The sequence below is a fragment of the Haliotis rufescens genome, unplaced genomic scaffold (genome assembly GCF_023055435.1).
Source record: "Haliotis rufescens isolate VD_foot unplaced genomic scaffold, xgHalRufe1.0.p SCAF_1, whole genome shotgun sequence".
Taxonomy (NCBI): domain Eukaryota; kingdom Metazoa; phylum Mollusca; class Gastropoda; order Lepetellida; family Haliotidae; genus Haliotis; species Haliotis rufescens.
The window spans coordinates 89,005,194-89,027,982 of record NW_025963779.1 but is presented as its reverse complement, the minus strand read 5'-3'; the positions used below and the strand labels follow the sequence as shown (position 1 = coordinate 89,027,982).

The window sequence follows — 22,789 nt, the reverse complement described above, 5'->3', positions numbered from 1 at the left end:
TATGGTTGAGCTATGATTTTTTAAATTTTGTATTATGATCTATAGTTGTTAGCTTGTTTAAATTTGGTTCAGAATGACCAGTGAATTCCTGGCTCAGAATCAACAGCATCAATAATAGTGTGATGCCACTGTTAGGGGTAAATTGTTGGAGAGTAATCTTCAACTGTTATGAAAGAGAGTTGAGGTGGTTGGGAAGCCTATAGTGTTCCATTCCCACATAGTTTTGAATGTGTCAAGCATACACTTGGTGGCCAAGAACAGCGTTCGGCGGGAATATTGCTAAAAGTAGAATATATCTCATTCACTCAAGTCAAAGCCAAGGCTGACAAGTTACTTGCAGTGAACTTTTGTTGTCGGGAATCAACTCTGCTGGAAACAGCATGGGGACAGTTCCTTGTTTTTTTCAACTTTTTATAGGACATTTATATCATTCAGAAATTCGAAAGCAGTTGTGACATTTTTAATTACAGTCAGTGACCCCGTAAATGATCCAACCTGATACACTCAACAACCTGATACACTCAACAACCTGATACACTCATCCACCTGATACACTCATCCACCTGATACACTCACCTGATACACTCACCCACCTGATACATCCAACTGATACACTCAACAACCTGATACACTCATCCACCTGATACACTCGTCCACCTGATACACTCGTCCACCTGATACACTCATCCACCTGATACATCCACCTGATACACTCAACAACCTGATACACTCATCCACCTGATACACTCATCCACCTGATACACTCACCTGATACACTCACCCACCTGATACACTCATCCACCTGATACACTCATCCACCTGATACACTCACCCACCTGATACTCACCTGATACACTCATCCACCTGATACATCCACCTGATACACTCACCCACCTGATACATCCACCTGATACACTCACCCACCTGATACACTCACCCACCTGATACATCCACCTGATACATCCACCTGATACACTCATCCACCTGATACACTCACCCACCTGATACACTCATCCACCTGATACACTAATCCACCTGATAAACTCATCCACCTGATACACTCACCCACCTGATACATCCACCTGATACACTCACCCACCTGATACATTCACCCACCTGATACACTAATCCACCGGATACACTCATCCACCTGATACATCCACCTGATACACTCATCCACCTGATACACTCATCCACCTGATACACTAATCCACCTGATAAACTCATCCACCTGATACACTCACCCACCTGATACATCCACCTGATACACTCACCCACCTGATACATTCACCCACCTGATACACTAATCCACCGGATACACTCACCCACCTGATACATCCACCTGATACACTCACCCACCTGATACACTCACCCACCTGATACACTCACCCACCTGATACATTCACCCACCTGATACACTAATCCACCGGATACACTCATCCACCTGATACACTCACCCACCTGATACACTCATCCACCTGATACACTCACCCACCGGATACACTCATCCACCTGATACATCCACCTGATACATCCACCTGATACACTCACCCACCGGATACACTCATCCACCTGATACATCCACCTGATACACTCACCCACCTGATACACTCATCCACCTGATACATCCACCTGATACACTCATCCACCTGATACACTCATCCACCTGATACACTCATCCACCTGATACACTCATCCACCTGATACACTCATCCACCTGATACACTCACCCACCTGATACACTCATCCACATGATACACTCACCCACCTGATACACTCATCCACATGATACACTCACCCACCTGATACACTCACCCACCTGATACACTCACCCACCTGATACACTCACCCACCTGATGCATCCACCTGATACACTCACCTGATACACTCATCCACCTGATACACTCATCCACCTGATACACTCATCCACCTGACACATCCACCTGATACATCCACCTGATACATTCACCTGATACACTCATCCACCTGATACACTCACCTGATACTCACCTGATACACTCACCTGATACACTCACCTGATACATCCACCTGATACAATCATCCACCTGATACACTCATCCACCTGATACACTCATCCACCTGATACACTCATCCACCTGATACACTCATCCACCTGATACACTCAACCACCTGATACATCCACCTGATACACTCACCCACCTGATACACTCACCTGATACTCACCTGATACACTCATCCACCTGATACACTCACCTGATACTCACCTGATACACTCAACCACCTGATACACTCACCTGATACTCACCTGATACACTCACCTGATACACTCATCCACCTGATACACTCATCCACCTGATACACTCATCCACCTGATACACTCACCCACCTGATACACTCACCCACCTGATACACTCACCCACCTGATGCATCCACCTGATACACTCACCCACCTGATACACTCATCCACCTGATACATCCACCTGATACACTCACCCACCTGATGCATCCACCTGATACACTCACCCACCTGATGCATCCACCTGATACACTCACCTGATACACTCATCCACCTGATACACTCATCCACCTGATACACTCATCCACCTGACACATCCACCTGATACATCCACCTGATACATTCACCTGATACACTCATCCACCTGATACACTCACCTGATACTCACCTGATACACTCACCTGATACACTCACCTGATACATCCACCTGATACAATCATCCACCTGATACACTCACCCACCTGATACATCCACCTGATACATCCACCTGATACACTCATCCACCTGATACACTCATCCACCTGATACACTCATCCACCTGATACACTCATCCACCTGATACATCCACCTGATACATCCACCTGATACACTCATCCACCTGATACACTCATCCACCTGACACATCCACCTGATACATCCACCTGATACATTCACCTGATACACTCATCCACCTGATACACTCACCTGATACTCACCTGATACACTCACCTGATACACTCACCTGATACATCCACCTGATACAATCATCCACCTGATACACTCACCCACCTGATACACTCATCCACCTGATACACTCATCCACCTGATACACTCAACCACCTGATACATCCACCTGATACACTCACCCACCTGATACACTCACCTGATACTCACCTGATACACTCATCCACCTGATACACTCACCTGATACTCACCTGATACACTCAACCACCTGATACACTCACCTGATACTCACCTGATACACTCATCCACCTGATACACTCATCCACCTGATACACTCATCCACCTGATACACTCATCCACCTGATACACTCATCCACCTGATACACTCACCTGATACATCCACCTGATACAATCATCCACCTGATACAATCATCCACCTGATACACTTATCCACCTGATACACTCATCCACCGGATACACTCACCCACCTGATACACTCATCCACCTGATACACTCATCCACCTGATACACTCAACCACCTGATACTCACCTGATACATCCACCTGATACACTCATCCACCTGATACTCACCTGATACACTCACCTGATACAACCACCTGATACACTCATCCACCTGATACACTCATCCACCTGATACACTCACCCACCTGATACACTCACCTGATACAGTCATCCACCTGATACACTCATCCACCTGATACACTCATCCACCTGATACTCACCTGATACACTCACCTGATACATCCACCTGATACAATCATCAACCTGATACACTCATCCACCTGATACACTCACCTGATATACTCACCTGATATACTCACCTTATACATTGACTCACCTGATACACTCACCATGAGTCAAAGTATAGCATTTATGATAAATGTATTCATTCTCTTGCAACTAAAGTTTGTTTCAAGGCGTCAATAGCAGTAATCTGACTATGGTTGCTGTAAATAACACTGAGTTGTGAGATCTACCGATCACTTCACAAACGATTTCGAAGAAAGTAATGTGATCATTACTGAATTAAGTTTTGAATAAAATAATAAAATATATTACATACACAAGTCCAGATAAACAATGAACACCTATTCATAACCAGATTGTGTAATAATGGGATTAAATTGTGTACTTCAGTTCAGATTTGTTGACTGGTATTTCCGATGATATGAGATCGCAGTGATCAGCTGATAAATGTCTTCTGAGATGGGGGAAAAATTGTCATTGGAAAACTTGAGTTTATTAAAATGTAAGTAAATTTTTGGAGCCATACTGCACGCTATAAACGAGTTGACGTTATGTTGAAGAGAGCAATAATGAGGGAGCCCTGTTAAGTAAAGACCAGTAACCAATCAGATGTTCCATGGAATAAGTAGTTTTAGTTGAAAGTCTGTTAATACATAGGCTTTTTGACCCATCAGGTTTGAATTTTCCATGAGGCTGCCATAGATGAGAGATACCAAATTGTTGCCTGTGTATACACATATGTAAGATGGCTCCAGGATAAATCACGAGTACAATGAAGAACAAAGGGTGGTTTATTTCACGAGAAAACACTGTTCTATCATGGCGTCATTTCTGGACATTCGAACATGAGCTTGCAACTTGAACTTTAAATACGGGTAAATGTTTTTAAAGCTTGTACAAAATGTTGATATCTCATATCAGGAATATCAGACTGCGCCCTTCATGGCTTATTGTCCCTGCAGTGTTTTGTTGTACAATTAACAACTCCCACTTATCGTTATTTCCTAAATAACTAGTTACTGTCCATGGAAATGAGTGATGGGTTTGACTCACAGATGGACGATCTGAGGGCTCGAAGCACAGATACGGGTTCTCATTGTTACAAAATGCATTCAAATTCAAAGAATTAATGGTATCATGATAAACCAGTGTTTATCAATACATCCCATTGTCAAAAGCTCATGATGTAGCATAACAATAATAATGTGACTTCTCTGAGCACACATTTAATATGTAAGGTGTCAGAAAAAAAGGAGAGCACGCTCCCCTACCAGCCGCCACTCCCAAAGACACACATACAAGCACTAAGTGTCGTGATGCAGTGACACAGAAGTGAATCGTTACAAGCCATCATGCTATAATTGAAGACCATTGCCGTGTGTTCCTCAACAAGCTGGCAGGCCTTCCATTACTTTCCTCCAAGTGTAGGTGCGTTACCTGTGATCTGAGTCTGGTACTGAGACGTAAGGCAGTCCGCGTGTACCAAGAGCTGTTGTTACTCTTCCATCCATTGCAAGCAAATAGGATTTACATATTAGCAAGGGATGTGATATTTTGTCATTATTCTGTAACGGTGATTTTTTGGTGACAAGTCTGTGTCGTGCCTCATTGATTTTACTAAAAATCGGTAGTACATGTCACGGGTCTTGTGGAAGTGATCCCCTGATTAATCTAGTTAAGAGTAATGCTACTCTTTCCTTGTTGGAACTCAGTTGAGAGCAAGCCTGGTGACATGTGACTTTATAGCGTCAATGTGTGTCCAACAGATGTGTGAAGTTAACAGATGCAAAAAAAAGGATAGACTCATTACTTGGTGTGTAAAGTCAATAGCCATGAAGTATGGGACACTTTGTTTCATCAACTAGTCATAACTTGGAACAAGTGATGATCCAGGTTAGAATAGGACTTCAGCAACCCATGCTTGCCGTAAAAGATGACTATGCATGTTGTAAGAGGCGACTAACGGGATTGGGTTGTCAGGCTCGCTGTCTTCGTTCATGCATGTCGTCAATCCCAATTGCGTGGATCAATACTCATGATGTGAAGCATTGGATTGGTCCAGACTCGACTATTTACAGACCACCGTCATATAGCTGGAATATTGCTGAGTTCGGCGTTAAACAACAACCAACATCAACATCATTACTTGGTGTGTGAAGTCAACAGCCCTGAAATACAGGAAATCTAATTCACTGAGTCATCATATTGACTTCATTGGAAAATCAATTATAGTTCAATCTAATTTTATTTTCGCATGATGTTGACAAGTGGTTGGAGCAGTAACGTATTTATGTTGTAGGGCTTAAATTTGTCACACCCGTCCAATTCAGTTTCTATTTCTACAGATTTGATTGGCCACTCTGCCAGGATGTGGTTCAACAGAATTGGGTTGTGAGTCCTCAGAAGGAATTTAATTAGGGGTTGGAAAATGTTTTCAGTCAATCACAGCAGTTGTCTTTTTTACCTGAAAAGTTCAGGTTAGAGCCATGTTGGGTACAATGTATTTATGAAGGCCTTTGACACTTGGTCCTGTCCAGCTGTGTTGTAAGTAAAACTATTTGATGCATGTACGACGATGTGTCCCAACATCTACAGAGTCTGAAGTTTGGTCTGCTTGGTGGGGATACATATTTACATCTGTCATCTTTCTTGCCTCGACAAAATTGTTGACTCTGTGGAACATTCAGGGTAATTCAAGAACACCTGACTCCGACAGCACTCATGACAAGGCCCTCTGAGGAGAGGTTTGTGACTGCTTCTTGCAGATATCCAATTTTATTTTTAAAACCTTGTTATTTTTGTGTGTTTTTCAGTGTTTCCAATTTTCAGTGTCACAAGAGTCTCATTGCTGAAGTAGCTAAATGTGACAATACCCTGTTTCCAACCTTGTGTCCACCTATTATCCATTATTGCATACACGTGTGTAACGTGTGTCCTCCTGTTGTTCATTATTGCATACACATGTGTACACCTATTGTCCACCTATTATCCATTATTGCATACACGTGTGTACAACTATTGTTCATTACTGCATACATATGTGTACACCTATTGTCCACCTATTATCCATTATTGCATACACGTGTGTACAACTATTGTTCATTATTGCATACACGTGTGTACACCTATTGTTCGTTATTGCATACACGTGTGTCCACCTATTGTTCGTTATTGCATACACGTGTGTACACGTATTGTTCATTATTACATACACGTGTGTTCATTATTATTTAGGACATGGTAATGTTCATCTGAGTTCTCTACAGTTGTTAGATAGGAGGATTGTATGATACTCTATTGAATTTGTTTGCTTCTAAACTAATGGCCTTGTCTGATTATATGATTTTCTGGTAATGGTAATGTTAGTGAATCTGAAACGGATTAGTGTATTGTATTAAATCAGATAGCATTCTCAAAGTGATTCATTAATTCAATGACGTAACCAAGCTGAAACTGGAAGTGGTGATAAGTGACAGTTGTGATGACGAGTGAGGGAGAAGTGGAAGGTTCTGTGATTAGCAGTGCAAAGACAATAAGACTGTCAGACAGAGCTCAGTGGAGAATTTGATTTGTGCTGGCAAATTATCAGCCCCACACCTGGCTCGATAGGGTCGAGAGTCTTTACAGCTCATTTTGACTGTCCATGATATTAACAGTACAAATTCAATAAAACTGTGAGACTGTCTCAGTGGAGTGTTTGATTTGTGCTTGCAAATGATCACCCACACATGGTTCGATAGGAACCAAAGGCATTTTCAGATCATTTTAAGCAATTGATGAGCAATTGTATCAAGGTGTGCTTCTGTGATACAAGGACAATGAGACGTTTAGGTTTAACTGATCTCATTGGAGTTGTTTTGTGCTGGCGCATCATCACCCTGATGCACACTTGCTTCAGAAGGGACCCCAGGGCTTTTGGTAGTCATGTTGATACTTTCATTAGAAGTATGGGGGCGGTCGGGTAGCATAGTGGTTAAAGCGTTCGCTCGTCACGCCGAAGACCCGGGTTCGATTCCCGACATGGGTACAATGTGTGAAGGCCATTTCTAGTGTCCCCAGCCGTGATATTGCTGGAATATTGCTAAAAGCGGCGTAAAACCAAACTCACTCACTCACTCACTCATTAGAAGTATGAAATACTCGTTTAAATTCCTTAGTATGTCTCGAGACCGATTTCCCTGACAGTGTTAAGATATGTTAGTTAAACTAGATGAAGTTGGGAGAAAAACATGGGCTTCAAATATCAAGAATATATGATTTTCTTTTGGGTATGTTTTTGTTTGGCAGTCTCAAGGTGTTGGTGAGACTGAATGGTTCTTGAATGAATTTATCCATAGGGTAAAGATTGTCATGCACAAACATTGTATTCTGAGGTGTTTAATGTTTCAAAATTTGAATTATGTTCACTGTTAAATACTTCGCTTACATTTGAACCATTCTTGTTGAGAATGATATCAAAAGAAAAAAGATGTATAAATACTTTGTTAAGAATTGGTGAACTGAAAATCATGCATAATATAGTGAGGTGAGCGGGCATCGATAAGACACTTCGGTTGTGTCCATTATGTAACTTACATGTAACTGAAAATGAAATTCATTTCATATTGACATCATGACCTGCATATGTTAATATTCGTTCAAAATATTTCCCATTTTTCAATGTCCATACTCATGCAAGTCTAAGGGATAGTTTGATAACAATGCTGCAGTCCTCCGATGTATGCTTTCTAGAACATTAACAGATTACATTAAAGTAAATATTTGCTGTTGCACTCGTGGGCAAAATGCTATCATTGTATAAACAGTACGTGGGGCTGAGGCCTTGATACTGAAATAAAATGATGATGACAGGGGTTTTAATTTGATGAAATTCTTGCAAATTCTTAGAAATTTTAATGTAGACAAATAGTTCATTCTTAATAACAGACAAAATATTAATAAATTCCTGGGCTCTGTAGCATGGGAGTTATGATCGTCTTAGCACTGAGCTGTCTTTGTGGAACGGTGCTCTGGAACTACCATCACCTAAGTTTGCTGGCTCGCTGGTTCATCTCCACTGTATGTTTATTGTGTCCTCGCAGGTCTCCCGTAGGGAATAAATCCCTGTCCTGTTTCATTTGTTTTAGATTTATATTATTGTGATCTGTGCTGTATCCAGGGGAGGTCTCCCGTCAGATTGTCTGGGAACGTCTTCAATAATTCAGTCTGGGCAATTCTCACAATTGATGTTCGGATTTCTAAATCTGTTCTATTTAGCTAAGGATATTTTCGGAAGTAGAGATCGGGTTCTTTGTTTTTGGATACTGAGTGAGTGATTTTTAAAGCCATTTTAGCATGATTGCAAAGCTTCTTTATCAGTAAAGTGCTTCACAATTTCTGCTGATGTGGGTTACTAAGTTTGGTACTCATCATTGTAGCCTGGGGGGCAATATCACTCACTCACTCACTCACTCACTCACTCACTCACTCACCAATGGTCCAATAACTCACTCACTCACTCACTCACTCACTCACTCACTCACTCACTCACTCACTCACTCACCAATGGTCCAATAACTGTGTATCCTTCTACAGGACTCCTGGGGTTAGAATAGGTCCCCAAGAACCCATGCAAATCTCAGGAGACAACTTAATGGATGGGAGGCTTGGTGTCTTGGTTGATGGCATGTTGTTGTACCTGATGTCAAGGATTGATGTTCATAATATCCATCATTGGATTTTCTGGTTCAGATTTGATTATTTTACACATGTCGTCATATGGCTGGAATGTTCTGAGTGAGGCGTTATACAGACAGCAAATAGCAGAGAACAACATGTTAATTCTCTGTGGAAGAACTCATCAGTCACATGTCTGTCCAGGATTCAAAATCAGATTAGGAATTCATTAAGAATGAAACCAGACCCTCCTGGTGCAGTTAAAAAGTTTACTTCAAATGCATGAAACTAAAACGAACCATGCATAAACTTCTTTAGGTGGACAGAATGTTGTTTTTAACCAATGCCTGTCTGTTTGAATGATTGAGGAAGTAACGTGACAGTAAATCAAGGCTAATATTGACTGAAAAAAAAACCTTTTTAATGCTCAGTTATTTTAGGCTCTTGATTGATGTTCATTTTCTTTTGAATTGAGTTCAGTAAATTGTAATACACGGCAGTCACAGTTTAAGGGTGCCCTCTGTTCCTTGATATCTTCTGTCGTATTTCACCTCTAAATCTTTAAGTTTGACATAAGGATTATGATCAGGACTCCATGACTTTCATGCTTTATTTCAAGTGAATGAGTGAGTGAGTATTGTTTTACGCTGCTATTAGCAATATTCCAGCAATACACCACGGGACACTAGAAATGGGCTTCTCACATTGTAGCTATGTGGGGAATCTTCGGCGTGACGAGTGAACCCTTTAACCACTAGGCTACCCCACCGCCCCTGCTTAATTTCAAACTCTGTATGGTCATGTTGTCTCAGCTGCATTGTCTAGCCCTGGACAAGCAGGATGATGGAACACCATCTGAAAATATATAATTTTGATGGAAACAAAAAACTCCATTTTAATTGAAATGAACCCATGTGAGATGGGAGATTTCAGAACCTAAAACCAGTGGAAAATCGAGACTTGCTTTGTGTAGGCCTGTGGAATAACAGTAAGGGCTTGGTTGAAGGGAAAATAATATGGTTCAGGGACTGTGAGACAGACTACGTCATCAGGAACAGCACCACAAGAGAACCTTGGAGTGCCCTGAGCCCAGTAAGGGAGACACAAACAAACCCTGCTTGCTTACACATTATCAGTTACACAATTAAAGTCGCTTTGTTCTCTGAACATGAAAATAGCAAAGTTGTCTTCTGTTTTAGCCTTTATTGATTCCATGAGCGTTACAGGAATATACACTGTCTTGCGGACATTATTTGTCAAGCAGTGGAACTCCAGGCTGGAGGTTTATGGTGGTGTACTGCTGGGGGATGGCCTGCATGACTATGGTGTCCTTACTCTGTACACATGCGACATGACAAATGGCCAGTGGCAAGATGTTCCTGACTCTTCATTAGTCTTGTGTCTTCCACCTTTTTGCTGGGTCTGTTCAGAAACATAATGATACAGAAAGAATGGGATGTGACTTGAAAGATGGGAAGGTGATAAAGAGTGTTGGCTGCAGACACTGAGTCTGACTTGTCACATGGCTGTGAGTCATTGCAGGAGAGAAATAGATTAAATCTCCCAGTTGTCCAACACCAGTGAGTCTGCCTCGAGTGAATGCATGTTGTTGTTTTTGTACATGATTGTCGATGCTATTTCTCCCATGTATAGATTGTGAATACTGTAAGTCATGTACTTAATGAATGTGAGTGCCGACCCCAAGCTACTACACCAATGAGAGTGTCAAACCTAGCCCCTAAGTCAATGTGAGTGCTGACCCCCAGCCACTACACCAATGAGAGTGTCAAACCTAGCCCCTTAGTCAATGTGAGTGCCGACCCCCAGCTTCTACACCAATGAGAGTGTCAAACCTGGCCCCTAAGTCAATGTGAGTGCTGACCCCCAGCCACTACACCAATGAGAGTGTCAAACCTAGCCCCTAAGTCAATGTGAGTGCCGACCCCCAGCTACTACACCAATGAGAGTGTCAAACCTAGCCCCTAAGTCAATGTGAGTCCTGACCCCCAGCTACTACACCAATGAGAGCGTCAAACCTAGTCCCTAAGTCAATGTGAGTGCCGACTTCCAGCTACTACACCAATAAGAGCGTCAAACCTAGCCCCTAAGTCAATGTGAGTGCCGACCCCCAGCTACTACACCCATGAGAGTGTCAAACCTAGCCCCTAAGTCAATGTGAGTGCCGACCCCCCAGCTACTACACCAATAAGAGTGTCAAACCTAGCCCCTAAGTCAATGTGAGTGCCGACCCCCAGCTACTACACCAATGAGAGTGTCAAACCTAGCCCCTAAGTCAATGTGAGTGCCGACCCCCTGCCGCTACACATATGAGAGCGTCAAACCTAGCCCCTAAGTCAATGTGAGTGCCGACCCCCAGCTACTACACCAGTAAGAGTGTCAAACCTAGCCCCTAAGTCAATGTGAGTGCCGACCCCTAGCTACTACACCAATGAGAGTGTCAAACCTAGCCCCTAAGTCAATGTGAGTGCCGACCCCCAGCCACTACACCAATGAGAGTGTCAAACCTAGCCCCTAAGTCAATGTGAGTGCCGACCCCCAGCTACTACACCAATGAGAGTGTTAAACCTGGCCCCTAAGTCAATGTGAGTGCTGACCCCCAGCTACTACACCAATGAGAGTGTCAAACCTAGCCCCTAAGTCAATGTGAGTGCCGACCCCCAGCCACTATACCAATGAGAGTGTCAAACCTAGCCCCTAAGTCAATGTGAGTGCCGACCCCCAGCTACTACACCAATGAGAGCGTCAAACCTGGCCCCTAAGTCAATGTGAGTGCCGACCCCCAGCTACTTCACCAATGAGAGTGTCAAACCTAGCCCCTAACTCAATGTGAGTGCCGACCCCCAGCTACTACACCAATGAGAGTGTCAAACCTAGCCCCTAAGTCAATGTGAGTGCCCACCCCAGCTACTACACCAATGAGAGTGTCAAACCTAGCCCCTAAGTCAATGTGAGTGCCGACCCATGGCCAGAAATGTGTGATGAAATTAAAACGAGTAGCTTGGTATTAGCACCTTTTGGGACAATAATCTCCAACATGTCCAGATAATAATGTGTCACTTGATTAATACAAGCAAGGGATACTTGCATTTTTCACATAAATATCATGATTAACTGTAATTATATTTGGGCTGCTATCTGGGAGACAATACTAGTGGATGTCTTATGGCGGTGTCACAATACTGGTGAATGTCTTATGGCGGTGTCACTGTACTGGTGAATGTCTTATGGCGGTGTCACTGTACTGGTGAATATCTTATGGCGGTGTCACTGTACTGGTGAATGTCTTAACATGGCAGTGTCACAACACAGGTGAATGTCTTATGGCGGTGTCACTGTACTGGTGAATGTCTTATGGCGGTGTCACTGTACTGGTGAATGTCTTAACATGGCAATGTCACTGTACTGGTGAATGTCTTATGGCGGTGTCACTGTACTGGTGAATGTCTTATGGCGGTGTTACTGTACTGGTGAATGTCTTATGGCGGTGTCACAACACTGGTGAATGTCTTATGGCGGTGTCACTGTACAGGTGAATGTCTTATGGCGGTGTCACTGTACTGGTGAATGTCTTATGGCGGTGTCACTGTACTGGTGAATGTCTTATGGCGGTGTCACTGTACTGGTGAATGTCTTAACATGGCAGTGTCACTGTACTGGTGAATGTCTTATGGCGATGTCACTGTACTGGTGAATGTCTTATGGCGGTGTCACTGTACTGGTGAATGTCTTATGGCGGTGTCACTGTACTGGTGAATGTCTTAACATGGCTGTGTCACTGTACTGGTGAATGTCTTAACATGGCAGCATCACAATACTGGTGAATGTCTTAATAGAGACCCTTTATATTGATCTGCAGTGTCAGTCTGTTGAAAATGTCCATGACCTATCTATCTGGGTGACCTTTTGATATTAACTGAGCATCAGGTGAAGGTCACCAGTTTCTTGTAATAGTTAAATGTTATGGGTGAGTCATTTCATGTTACAGAAAGAGGTTATTCTTGGTGTGTGAGTTTTAAAACAAATATCAATGAGAATATCTGACATATCATACATATATAATAGCATATGTTAAGTCGTCATTGGCGTGAAGGTGACATTTTTAAAAGAACATCCTTAGCTCACCTCACTGAAAGTACCTGGCCTATCACCTTTGTACCTGACCTATCTACAATGCCCCTGACCTATCTACAATGCCCCTGACCTATCTACAATGCCCTTGACCTATATACAATGTTCCTGATCTATCTATACTGTCCCTGATCTATCTACATTGTCCCTGACCTATCTACAATGTCCATGACCTATATACAATGTCCCTGACCTATATACAATGTCCCTGACCTATATACAATGTCCCTGACCTATCTACAATGTCCCTGACCTATATACAATGTCCCTGACCTGTATACAATGCCCCTGACCTATATACAATGTCCCTGACCTATCTTCACTGTCCCTGGCCTATCTACAATGTCCCTGACCTATCGACAATGTCCTTGACCTATCTACGCTGTCCCTGACCTATCTACAATGTCCCTGACCTATATACAATGTCCGGATCCCTGACCTATCTTCACTGTCCCTGGCCTATCTACAATGTCCCTGACCTATTTACAATGTCCTTGACCTATATACAATTTCCATGACCTATATACAATGTCCCTGATCTATCTACAACGTCCTTGACCTATCTACAAAGTCCTTGATCTATCTTCTTTGTCTCTGACCTATCTACAATGTCCCCGACCTATCTACAATGTCCTTGACCTATCTACAAAGTCCTTGATCTATCTTCTTTGTCTCTTATCTATCTACAATGTCCTTGACCTATCTACAAAGTCCTTGATCTATCTTCTTTGTCTCTGACCTATCTACAATGTCCCTGACCTATCTACAATGTCCTTGATCTATCTACAAAGCCCTTGATCTCTCTTCTTTGTCTCTTATCTATCTACATTGTTTTGGCATATTGATCTACATTGTAATTTCCGGTATTTCTTTTGTTTCAGGCTGTGCAGGCCCAGGAGAGCAAGCGCCGGAAACGGCGGATTATGAAAGTGGCCGTTTATTTCATGTTTGGTATCATAGCACTTGGTGTCTTTGCAATCTGGTTGTTTCACAAGGACAACGTCGCAGCCGTCAAGCTTGATGGGTCCTTTACCTTCACAGTGAAGATGCGAACGCTGGAGTTGGAGAACAACAATGAAGACACAATAATGTATGGTGACCTTGGCATGCATCTAAAGGCCACATCTTACCATTACTGCTGGGACGAGCGCCGCGAGGAGTATGACATGCATTGTCTGCTGTGGCGGAAGATGGCAACTCTACACTTCTCTAAAGATGATAATGAAACTCTGCCTTGTTATACCTTAGAGTGGAAAGGCTTGTCTGATGGTTTCAAAGCTGAAGATTGTTACTATTTACTTGGCTTTAAATGGTATGGATTAATTACTGATAAACATGGCATATGGCCAATGTCAAATTTAAATATAAAAAATGCTACATTTTATCCAAAATATCCAGTAGGTCAAAAGAGAAATCGTATTCCAATGTGGTTATCTTCAAAAGGAGTTGCCCTTTTTGTGGACAGCAACACTCCTTTCTTGATATCTGTCAACACAACGGAGGAACAGCAGTTCTGTATGCTGTCTGAGTTTGCGTTCGATGATGTTGGTCTGGGAGGTAGCCTCCTGAAGTACACCATCTGTCGTGGGACGGATATGAAAGATGCATACCATAAGTCTCAGCAGCATATTCGAGAAAATTATGGTGACGACTTAGGACCGAAGGTTGGTAAAATTATCCCCAACCCTATCCGTGCACTTCTGTCAGAGGATGACATTCCACAGATGAGAGACCAGCTAGTGGCCTCTAAGACCCAGTGTAGTTATGTGGAAATTTTCTGGGACTGGGAGAATGAGACGGGGGACCTTCAGTTCAATTCTAGGAAGCTTCAGAAGCTTCAAACACTGTTGGACGATCTGTCCGGAACTGATTGTAAGGTCTTGATGCCTGTGTCAACACTTTTCACATATAGATCTAAACATTTCATGGAAGGTATGGATAATGATTACTTCTTGCGTGATGAAATGGATATTGTTACCAAAATGATAAAGTGGCGAGGGAAAGAAGGTGCGGTGTTAGATGTGACTAACCCTGACGCCATTCAGTGGTACAGAGGGCTTCTTGAACAACTAGTGCAGGACTACAACATCGCAGGCTTTAAACTCCTACACATTGAGATCCCACGACTTGTGACATATATGGATAAGAATGTCACATTCCTGGACTACCCTCGTCTATTTGCTGAAGTTGTTACAGCAATGAATACGTCAGTTGTTTTGGATTATGTGGCGGGATTCACCCCGGAATCAGTGTTCACATCAATCCATGCGGAGTTGTTTGAAATCAATGGAGCCAAATGCTTCAACACAGTTATCCCCCTCACTCTACAGAATGGAATGGGCGGATACCCCAATATTCTTCTTGATGGATTAGCTGAACTAGAACTCACGAAGGAATTATTTGCTCGATGGTTACAGCTAGCTGCATTTTTCCCTGGAATACGAATTCCAACGTTATCAATTCTGTCCGAGGATGATGTGGAGGATCTGTTGGAAAGTGCCCTCAAACTACGACAGAGTATTTTGACGTACATAGAGACCGCTGCCCAGAATCAGAAGGGAGACCCCATTATACGACCAGTCTGGTGGATGGAACCAGAAGATCCCGTTGCACAAAACATAGATGATCAGTTCATGGTGGGGGATGTTCTTATGGTGGCACCTGTGCTGTGCGAAGGGATGAAAACTCGTAGTGTGTATCTCCCGAAAGGAAAATGGCGCAGCAGTGGGAATAAACCAATTGAAGGCGGCCACACCATTACCATCAATGTTAAAGATATAACAAATGTTCCACATTTCTTCAAGATACCGTAGATCATGTAGGGGTAGAATGATGACACTATTCCACTTTGGCATCTGTTATGAATCTAACATATTCATTGAATCTCAGAGTTGTATATTGTGAGTTGTGAGGAACCTTTTGATATTATGTATATTTACGTGCAATCACTGAAGAGCCCGAAGCCTGTACTCAAATATGCTGTCAGTAGGATATTGAAAAACTGATTTATGTAGAATATTTCAATTCATATCTTCCTGTTTGTTAAACTACGTTGCAGATTACTTAAGACTTTCATCATGGTTCTCTTATCTTGCAGGCTAAATGTGGCATCCCTTACATACCGGTACTCCTGTTTCTTGTATGAAGAAATGTTCTTGTCTATTCATCTAAGATTTATATTCTGTTAAGACATGAAATGTTTACAACAGCAAACATGAAAGGATAAAAGGATATTGTTATTTTTAGGTGTTCATATTTTAAGTAAATGTTGACATAGGTAATTGAAATGGTATGAGCATATTGTATATGAGGGATCTGATTGTGTAGTTCTTAATATCCCTTGTAATTTAAAGCTCCTAGTTGTTAGTGATCAGATTCTGTACATTTTGGTGATACGTGGAGGGCTATGCACCTGGACCAACTTCCACAAAGCAATGTTGCTGTTACAGCATGGGATTTATAGAACACAGTGTTGTGATTGCTTTGTTAAAGGAGTCCTGATTGGCCAATTTAATGTAAGAAGAACAGTGTAGCCATACAGTAGCACGTATACCCTCTGTCTGCCATGGTATATTGATTTTTGCTGCTGTCTATCAAGACGATACATCATGTTTAAACGTAAGTTAGTCCCATCTTACTCATGTGTGTCAGTATTTGTTGAGAGTCCATGTGTACAAAACAGGAAAACTCCTAAAATAATCCATTGGCATTGTGCTAAAGAAAATGATTTTGTAATACATGTATTTGAATGACTGAAATGTTTGGTGAAATGAAATCCATGTTATTATTTATTTATCTTTTTTTCTGAAGTTGTGTGTTATGTACATATACCATTTGAGATTTGTTTTGTGTCTTAGTTAAGGCAAGTGTTCTCTTACACTGCAAGATTGTTAAATTCATTGCACATATCATTGTCCAACATGGAATATTAGGTGTCTATGATGTCCATTCTTTAGACTGACAGTTGTCTTACAAGTAAAGAGTATGAAAGTGCTGTTTTTTAGTTGCATTCCTACCAATACTATCTTGAATAAGTTTTTTGTGTGTAAATACATGTTTCTTGATGTTTGGGGCAGTTCATTCAATAGATTGTTTGTGATTGACTTGCTTGATTTCAGAAAACAAAAAAACAAAAACACATTAAATATGTGTGACACAGATATGTTTGTTTAGATAAGCAGACCGTGTTTTCAATGTAGAGCTTTGTTACAAGTAGATTTAACCATGCTATGTTGACTTTAGAACAAAACATGCATTTTATGAGCTGTAATTGTACATATTGTTTAAAATACTGACAATGACTGAGAAAGGATGACTTTTCTTTGAATATTAGCTTACACGGTGGTACAGCTGTCATATATGTTGAAATTGAAATCAGAAGTGGTTTTTGTGATTTGAAACCTCTCACTGACCAATCAGAACAGAGTACTGTCATAATTTCATAGTAGAAGCAATTTTGAAGTTCACCTTTGAAGATTCATGTAAGGTCATTCCAAAGCACTTTGTCTGTCATCTGCCTCTTTCCATTGTCCATCTGCCCATTATGTATTTAAACATTTTTACATCTCTGCTAATTCATTCCTGACCCTTATCCTTTGCATGGATAAGTTCAGTGATGGTGTGTCTGACAACAATTATGATCTGATATTTAAGGATGGAGGACATTTGACAGCAAAATTGCCCATTACAGACTCATTTCTTCATCTATCCTATTAAAGATTGATGACATTGGTTTATTTTGATATTATTACCCTACAGTGATCTCCACAGTCTAGTGCTCCCACATTGTTTGTACCTCAGAGAAACTTGTTGATGAAACTGACAGTGTGTGTATTTAGTATCAGCCTAATGCTATCTCCAAAACTTACATTATGACAGAATTTAGATCTGATTCTAAACGTGGCAGCCAAACTGAAAATGTCAGTTTGTGGTCTACCAATAATCTGTGTTAAGCTGTCCTTGTTTATTTGCACAGTTTTACCAGTTTGACCTTTGACATTGTTCAGAAGCGTGTGTTGCATATCCTGTTTCTATAGTATGACTCAGGATTCAAAAGCTCAACAAGTGCAGGTGAGCTACAGAGTTTCATGGTTCCCAGTTTTATATGAATCCAAGTATTTGTTTTAGCTACAAAATTCAACATCTAGAAGTTAAGCTTGTCCAGTGTTTCTGTGGATTTTCTATCTGCTGAGGATAAGGAAAGGAAATTCTAGACATTACTAATGTTTACTGATCTGTTTCATTTAGACCCGGGGCGGTCGGGTAGCCTAGTGGTTAAAGCGTTCGCTCGTCACGCAGAAGACCCGGGTTCGATTCCCGACATGGGTACAATGTGTGAAGCCCATTTCTGGTGTCCACTGCTGTGATATTGCTGGAATATTGCTAAAAGCGGCGTAAAACCATACTCACTCACTCACTCACTCATTTAGACCCTTCCACCCTTATCCAAAAGATGAGGTATAGGTCTAGTGCTTGGTAATCAGCCATCAATACTCCATGGTATGTCTGTATGTTTATTGGAGAAAGTGTCCCTTTTTCATTCCTTATGTGAATCTTCATTATCCTGAATTTAAGCACAAGTATATACATGTATACCATTGATTTCTGCCTTTTATTCAATAACTGTAAACAAATTTTTTATGATCGATGATCCCTAAAGTTCCTTCACCGATTCTGTATGCCTCAGTTTTGTGTTACTTAGCAACGGTTGATGTTCCAAGTAGGTCTGGCAGCTAAAGTAAAGGTAAATATATATGAATGTGGATATTAAATAGTATGCAAATTACTTTGGTTCAATGTTAATAGTAATTTGTATAAGCTTTGAGAGAAGAATTGTTGATATTCTCATGCTGGAACCATTTCCAGCTCAGTGAAACAATGTATCATTATTGTGATACTTCATTGTGTGCTATTAGTGCTATGTAATAAGATGTACAATCATGTAATGATTTGTAATATATTGTACAATCATGCAAAGTGTATATAATATGTTGTACAATCATGTTATGTATATGTAATAAGTTGTACAATCATGTTATGATATGTAATATGTTGTACAATCATGTTATATGTAATAAGATGTACAATCATGTTATGATTTGTAATATATTGTACAATCATGCAAAGTGTATATAATATGTTGTACAATCATGTTATGTATATGTAATAAGTTGTACAATCATGTTATGATATGTAATATATTGTACAATCATGCTATGTATATGTAATATGTTGTACAATCATGTTATGATATGTAATATGTTGTACAATCATCTAATGTATATGTAATATATTGTACAATCATGCTATGTATATGTAATATATTGTACAATCATGTTATGTATATGTAATATATTGTACAATCATGTTTTGTATATGTAATAAGTTGTACAATCATGTTATATGTAATATGTTGTACAATCATGTTATGTATATGTAATATATTGTACAATCATGCTATGTATATGTAATATGTTGTACAATCATGTTATGATATGTAATATGTTGTACAATCATCTAATGTATATGTAATATATTGTACAATCATGCTATGTATATGTAATATGTTGTACAATCATGTTATGTATATGTAATATATTGTACAATCATGCTATGTATATGTAATATGTTGTACAATCATGTTATGATATGTAATATGTTGTACAATCATCTAATGTATATGTAATATATTGTACAATCATGCTATGTATATGTAATATGTTGTACAATCATGTTATGTATGTAATATGTTGTACAATCATGCTATGTATATGTAATATATTGTACAATCATGTTATGATATGTAATATGTTGTACAATCATCTTATGTATGTAATATGTTGTACAATCATGCTATGTAATATGTTGTACAATCATGCTATGTATATGTAATATGTTGTACAATCATGCTATGTATATATAATATGTTGTACAATCATGCTATGTATATGTAATATGTTGTACAATCATGCTATGTAATGTGTTGTACAATCATCTTATGTATATGTAATATGTTGTACAATCATGCTATGTATATGTAATGTGTTGTACAAACATTGTATGTATATGTAGTATGTTGTACAATCATGCTATATATATGTAATGTGTTGTACAATCATGCATAACATCAGTTTACATATGCTGCATCATGTCTTCAGTATTCTGATACAATCAATTCATTGTCTCCATGAAACACAAACTTAGAAAGAAAAATGTGACCTTTGCCCTTTTCATGTTCTACAACTGTTTGTATATCTTTACGGTTTCTGACAATAATGTTCACGGTCGCTGTATCCTGTAAGTTCTACAACTGTTTGTATATCTTTATGGTTTCTGACAATAACTTTCATGGTCGCTGTATCCTGTAAGCTTCCTATTGTTGCTGACTGTGTCAGTGTTACGTTGCTTCCATCCCTTCTGTTGCAGTGATGTTTGTTCCCTATGTATGTAATCTCTGCTGATGTCTCCTAATACCTGGATGATATCCTCGTCTTTTCATGTCACAACATCTTTGTGTCTTCTTTGCTGTTCATGGGTTACCTTTACAACCTCTTTGCATCCTCCTCCCGGACATTCCGGGTAACCTGTGCTTGTTGTAAGAGGCAACAAAACAATTGGGAGGTCAGACTAGTTGACTTTGTTGATTGGATCGTATTGCATTAATTGATGCTCATCATATCAATCACTGGGTTATCTGGTCCAGATTTCTGAAATGTTGCTGAGTGCAGTGTTAAACAGCAAACAAATAAATAGATATAACTTGCGGATGTCTTCTTTCTTTGAGAATAGGCTCACATCACATCCTTCTTTAAGAGGATCAGGAGATCATACTTGGTTGATAGTGTGTCATCGAACCCTGACTCCGTTGGCCATTGATCTATTTGTACACTGATGGTTTACAAGCCATCTTGATACAGCTGGAATAATGCTGACTGCAGTTTTGAACAATGTCCACCCCTTCTGGCATTGAACAAACACTCAATGTTTCTCTCTAACATTTGTTTCCATCGCCATGTTTATAGAAATGAATAATAACTTTTGGCATGGATTCCCTTATGTGTTTTGATGATGGTGTTCCATTTTGTTGTATTCTGTACACTTATGTACTGTAATGTACATATGTGATATAAGATATGCGATTATAAACAACTATATGATATAAATGTGAATAACCAATGTATATTTAATATCTAAAATAACTAAGTGATATGTGTGTATGATGAAGAAAAAAATGACACAACATGACATGAGTTGGGGAAAGTAACAAAAAATATATAATTAAATTAACATCTATTTATATAATTTCATCCCGGATACTGTTTCAATACAACAACTTTCGTTCCTGGGGATTGTCACACTTCATTGATTTTCCTTAGGGGGACAAAACATGATGGGGAAAGTGGGAAGACCCTGTTATGACTGCCATGAACATGGACGTTTGCCAGGAACAGAATCTCCAGCCCAGTGTTGCTGCTGTGTTGTTACAGTTCCATGACAAATGACCAACCATTTAGAATACAAAGATGGAAGGTTTATCACTATTTCTCATTTGACAGAAGTCATATGTAATTGTGAAATGTGTGAAAGAAACATTTGTAGCTGTTTCAGGAGTCAACATTCTAAATCATCTATTCTCTCCTTAAAAAAGAATATAGATTGTATCGCCCTTTAGAAGTTCCCGTTACTATTGGTCACATTTAAAGGTAGCTGATACCATACCATTGGTTTTGTTAATTCACTGTCACTCATCTCACCCCCTAAAGGCGTAGTCATGATGTCAATCACTCGAATGTCTGGTCCAGACTCGATTATTTACAGACCATCGTCATACAGCTGGAATATTGCTGAGTGCCGCGTTAAACAACAAACAAACGAAATAAAGATGTGGTCAGCAGGATGAAAAAACACCATGAAAGAGGAAGGCTGCAGTGGATCTTTGAATGACATGGGGCAGATAACTCTATCTTCACTTGCCAATTGCAGCTGCTTTCTATGTTTCTGCTGAACTATGAATAGAGAATAAAGAGAAAAACACTTCTTAATTTTTTCAGTTTTGGTTTGGTTGATGTCTAAACCAAGTAATCAAAACAAAGAAAACACTAGAATATGTCAGTACAGCCTGTGATCATTACATTTGCAGAGTTACATCTTAGTATTGTTTTGCAGTGTTGAGCATGGAGGATATGGAATCTTATTACTCCATCCTATGTGTGTGTGTATTATTTGTTGGTTCCAGTCAGTATATGTTGTAACTTCGTATTCAGAAGAGTGTTGCCA

General features: G+C 40.2%; 1 protein-coding gene across 4 annotated transcripts in view; it reads left to right on the top strand.

The window, feature by feature from the left end:
- LOC124134220 (myogenesis-regulating glycosidase-like) overlaps nt 1–19,507 on the top strand; it is a 96,494-nt gene extending 76,987 nt beyond the window's left edge. For all 4 annotated transcript variants that reach the window (XM_048403094.1, XM_046498941.2, XM_046498940.2 and 1 more), the window contains one exon: nt 14,395–19,507. In XM_048403094.1, coding sequence (XP_048259051.1) covers nt 14,395–16,326 — 1,932 coding nt within the window. In that variant the 3' untranslated portion in view covers nt 16,327–19,507. The remainder of the gene's footprint in view (nt 1–14,394) is intronic.
- The last annotated feature ends 3,282 nt before the right edge of the window (nt 19,508–22,789 follow it).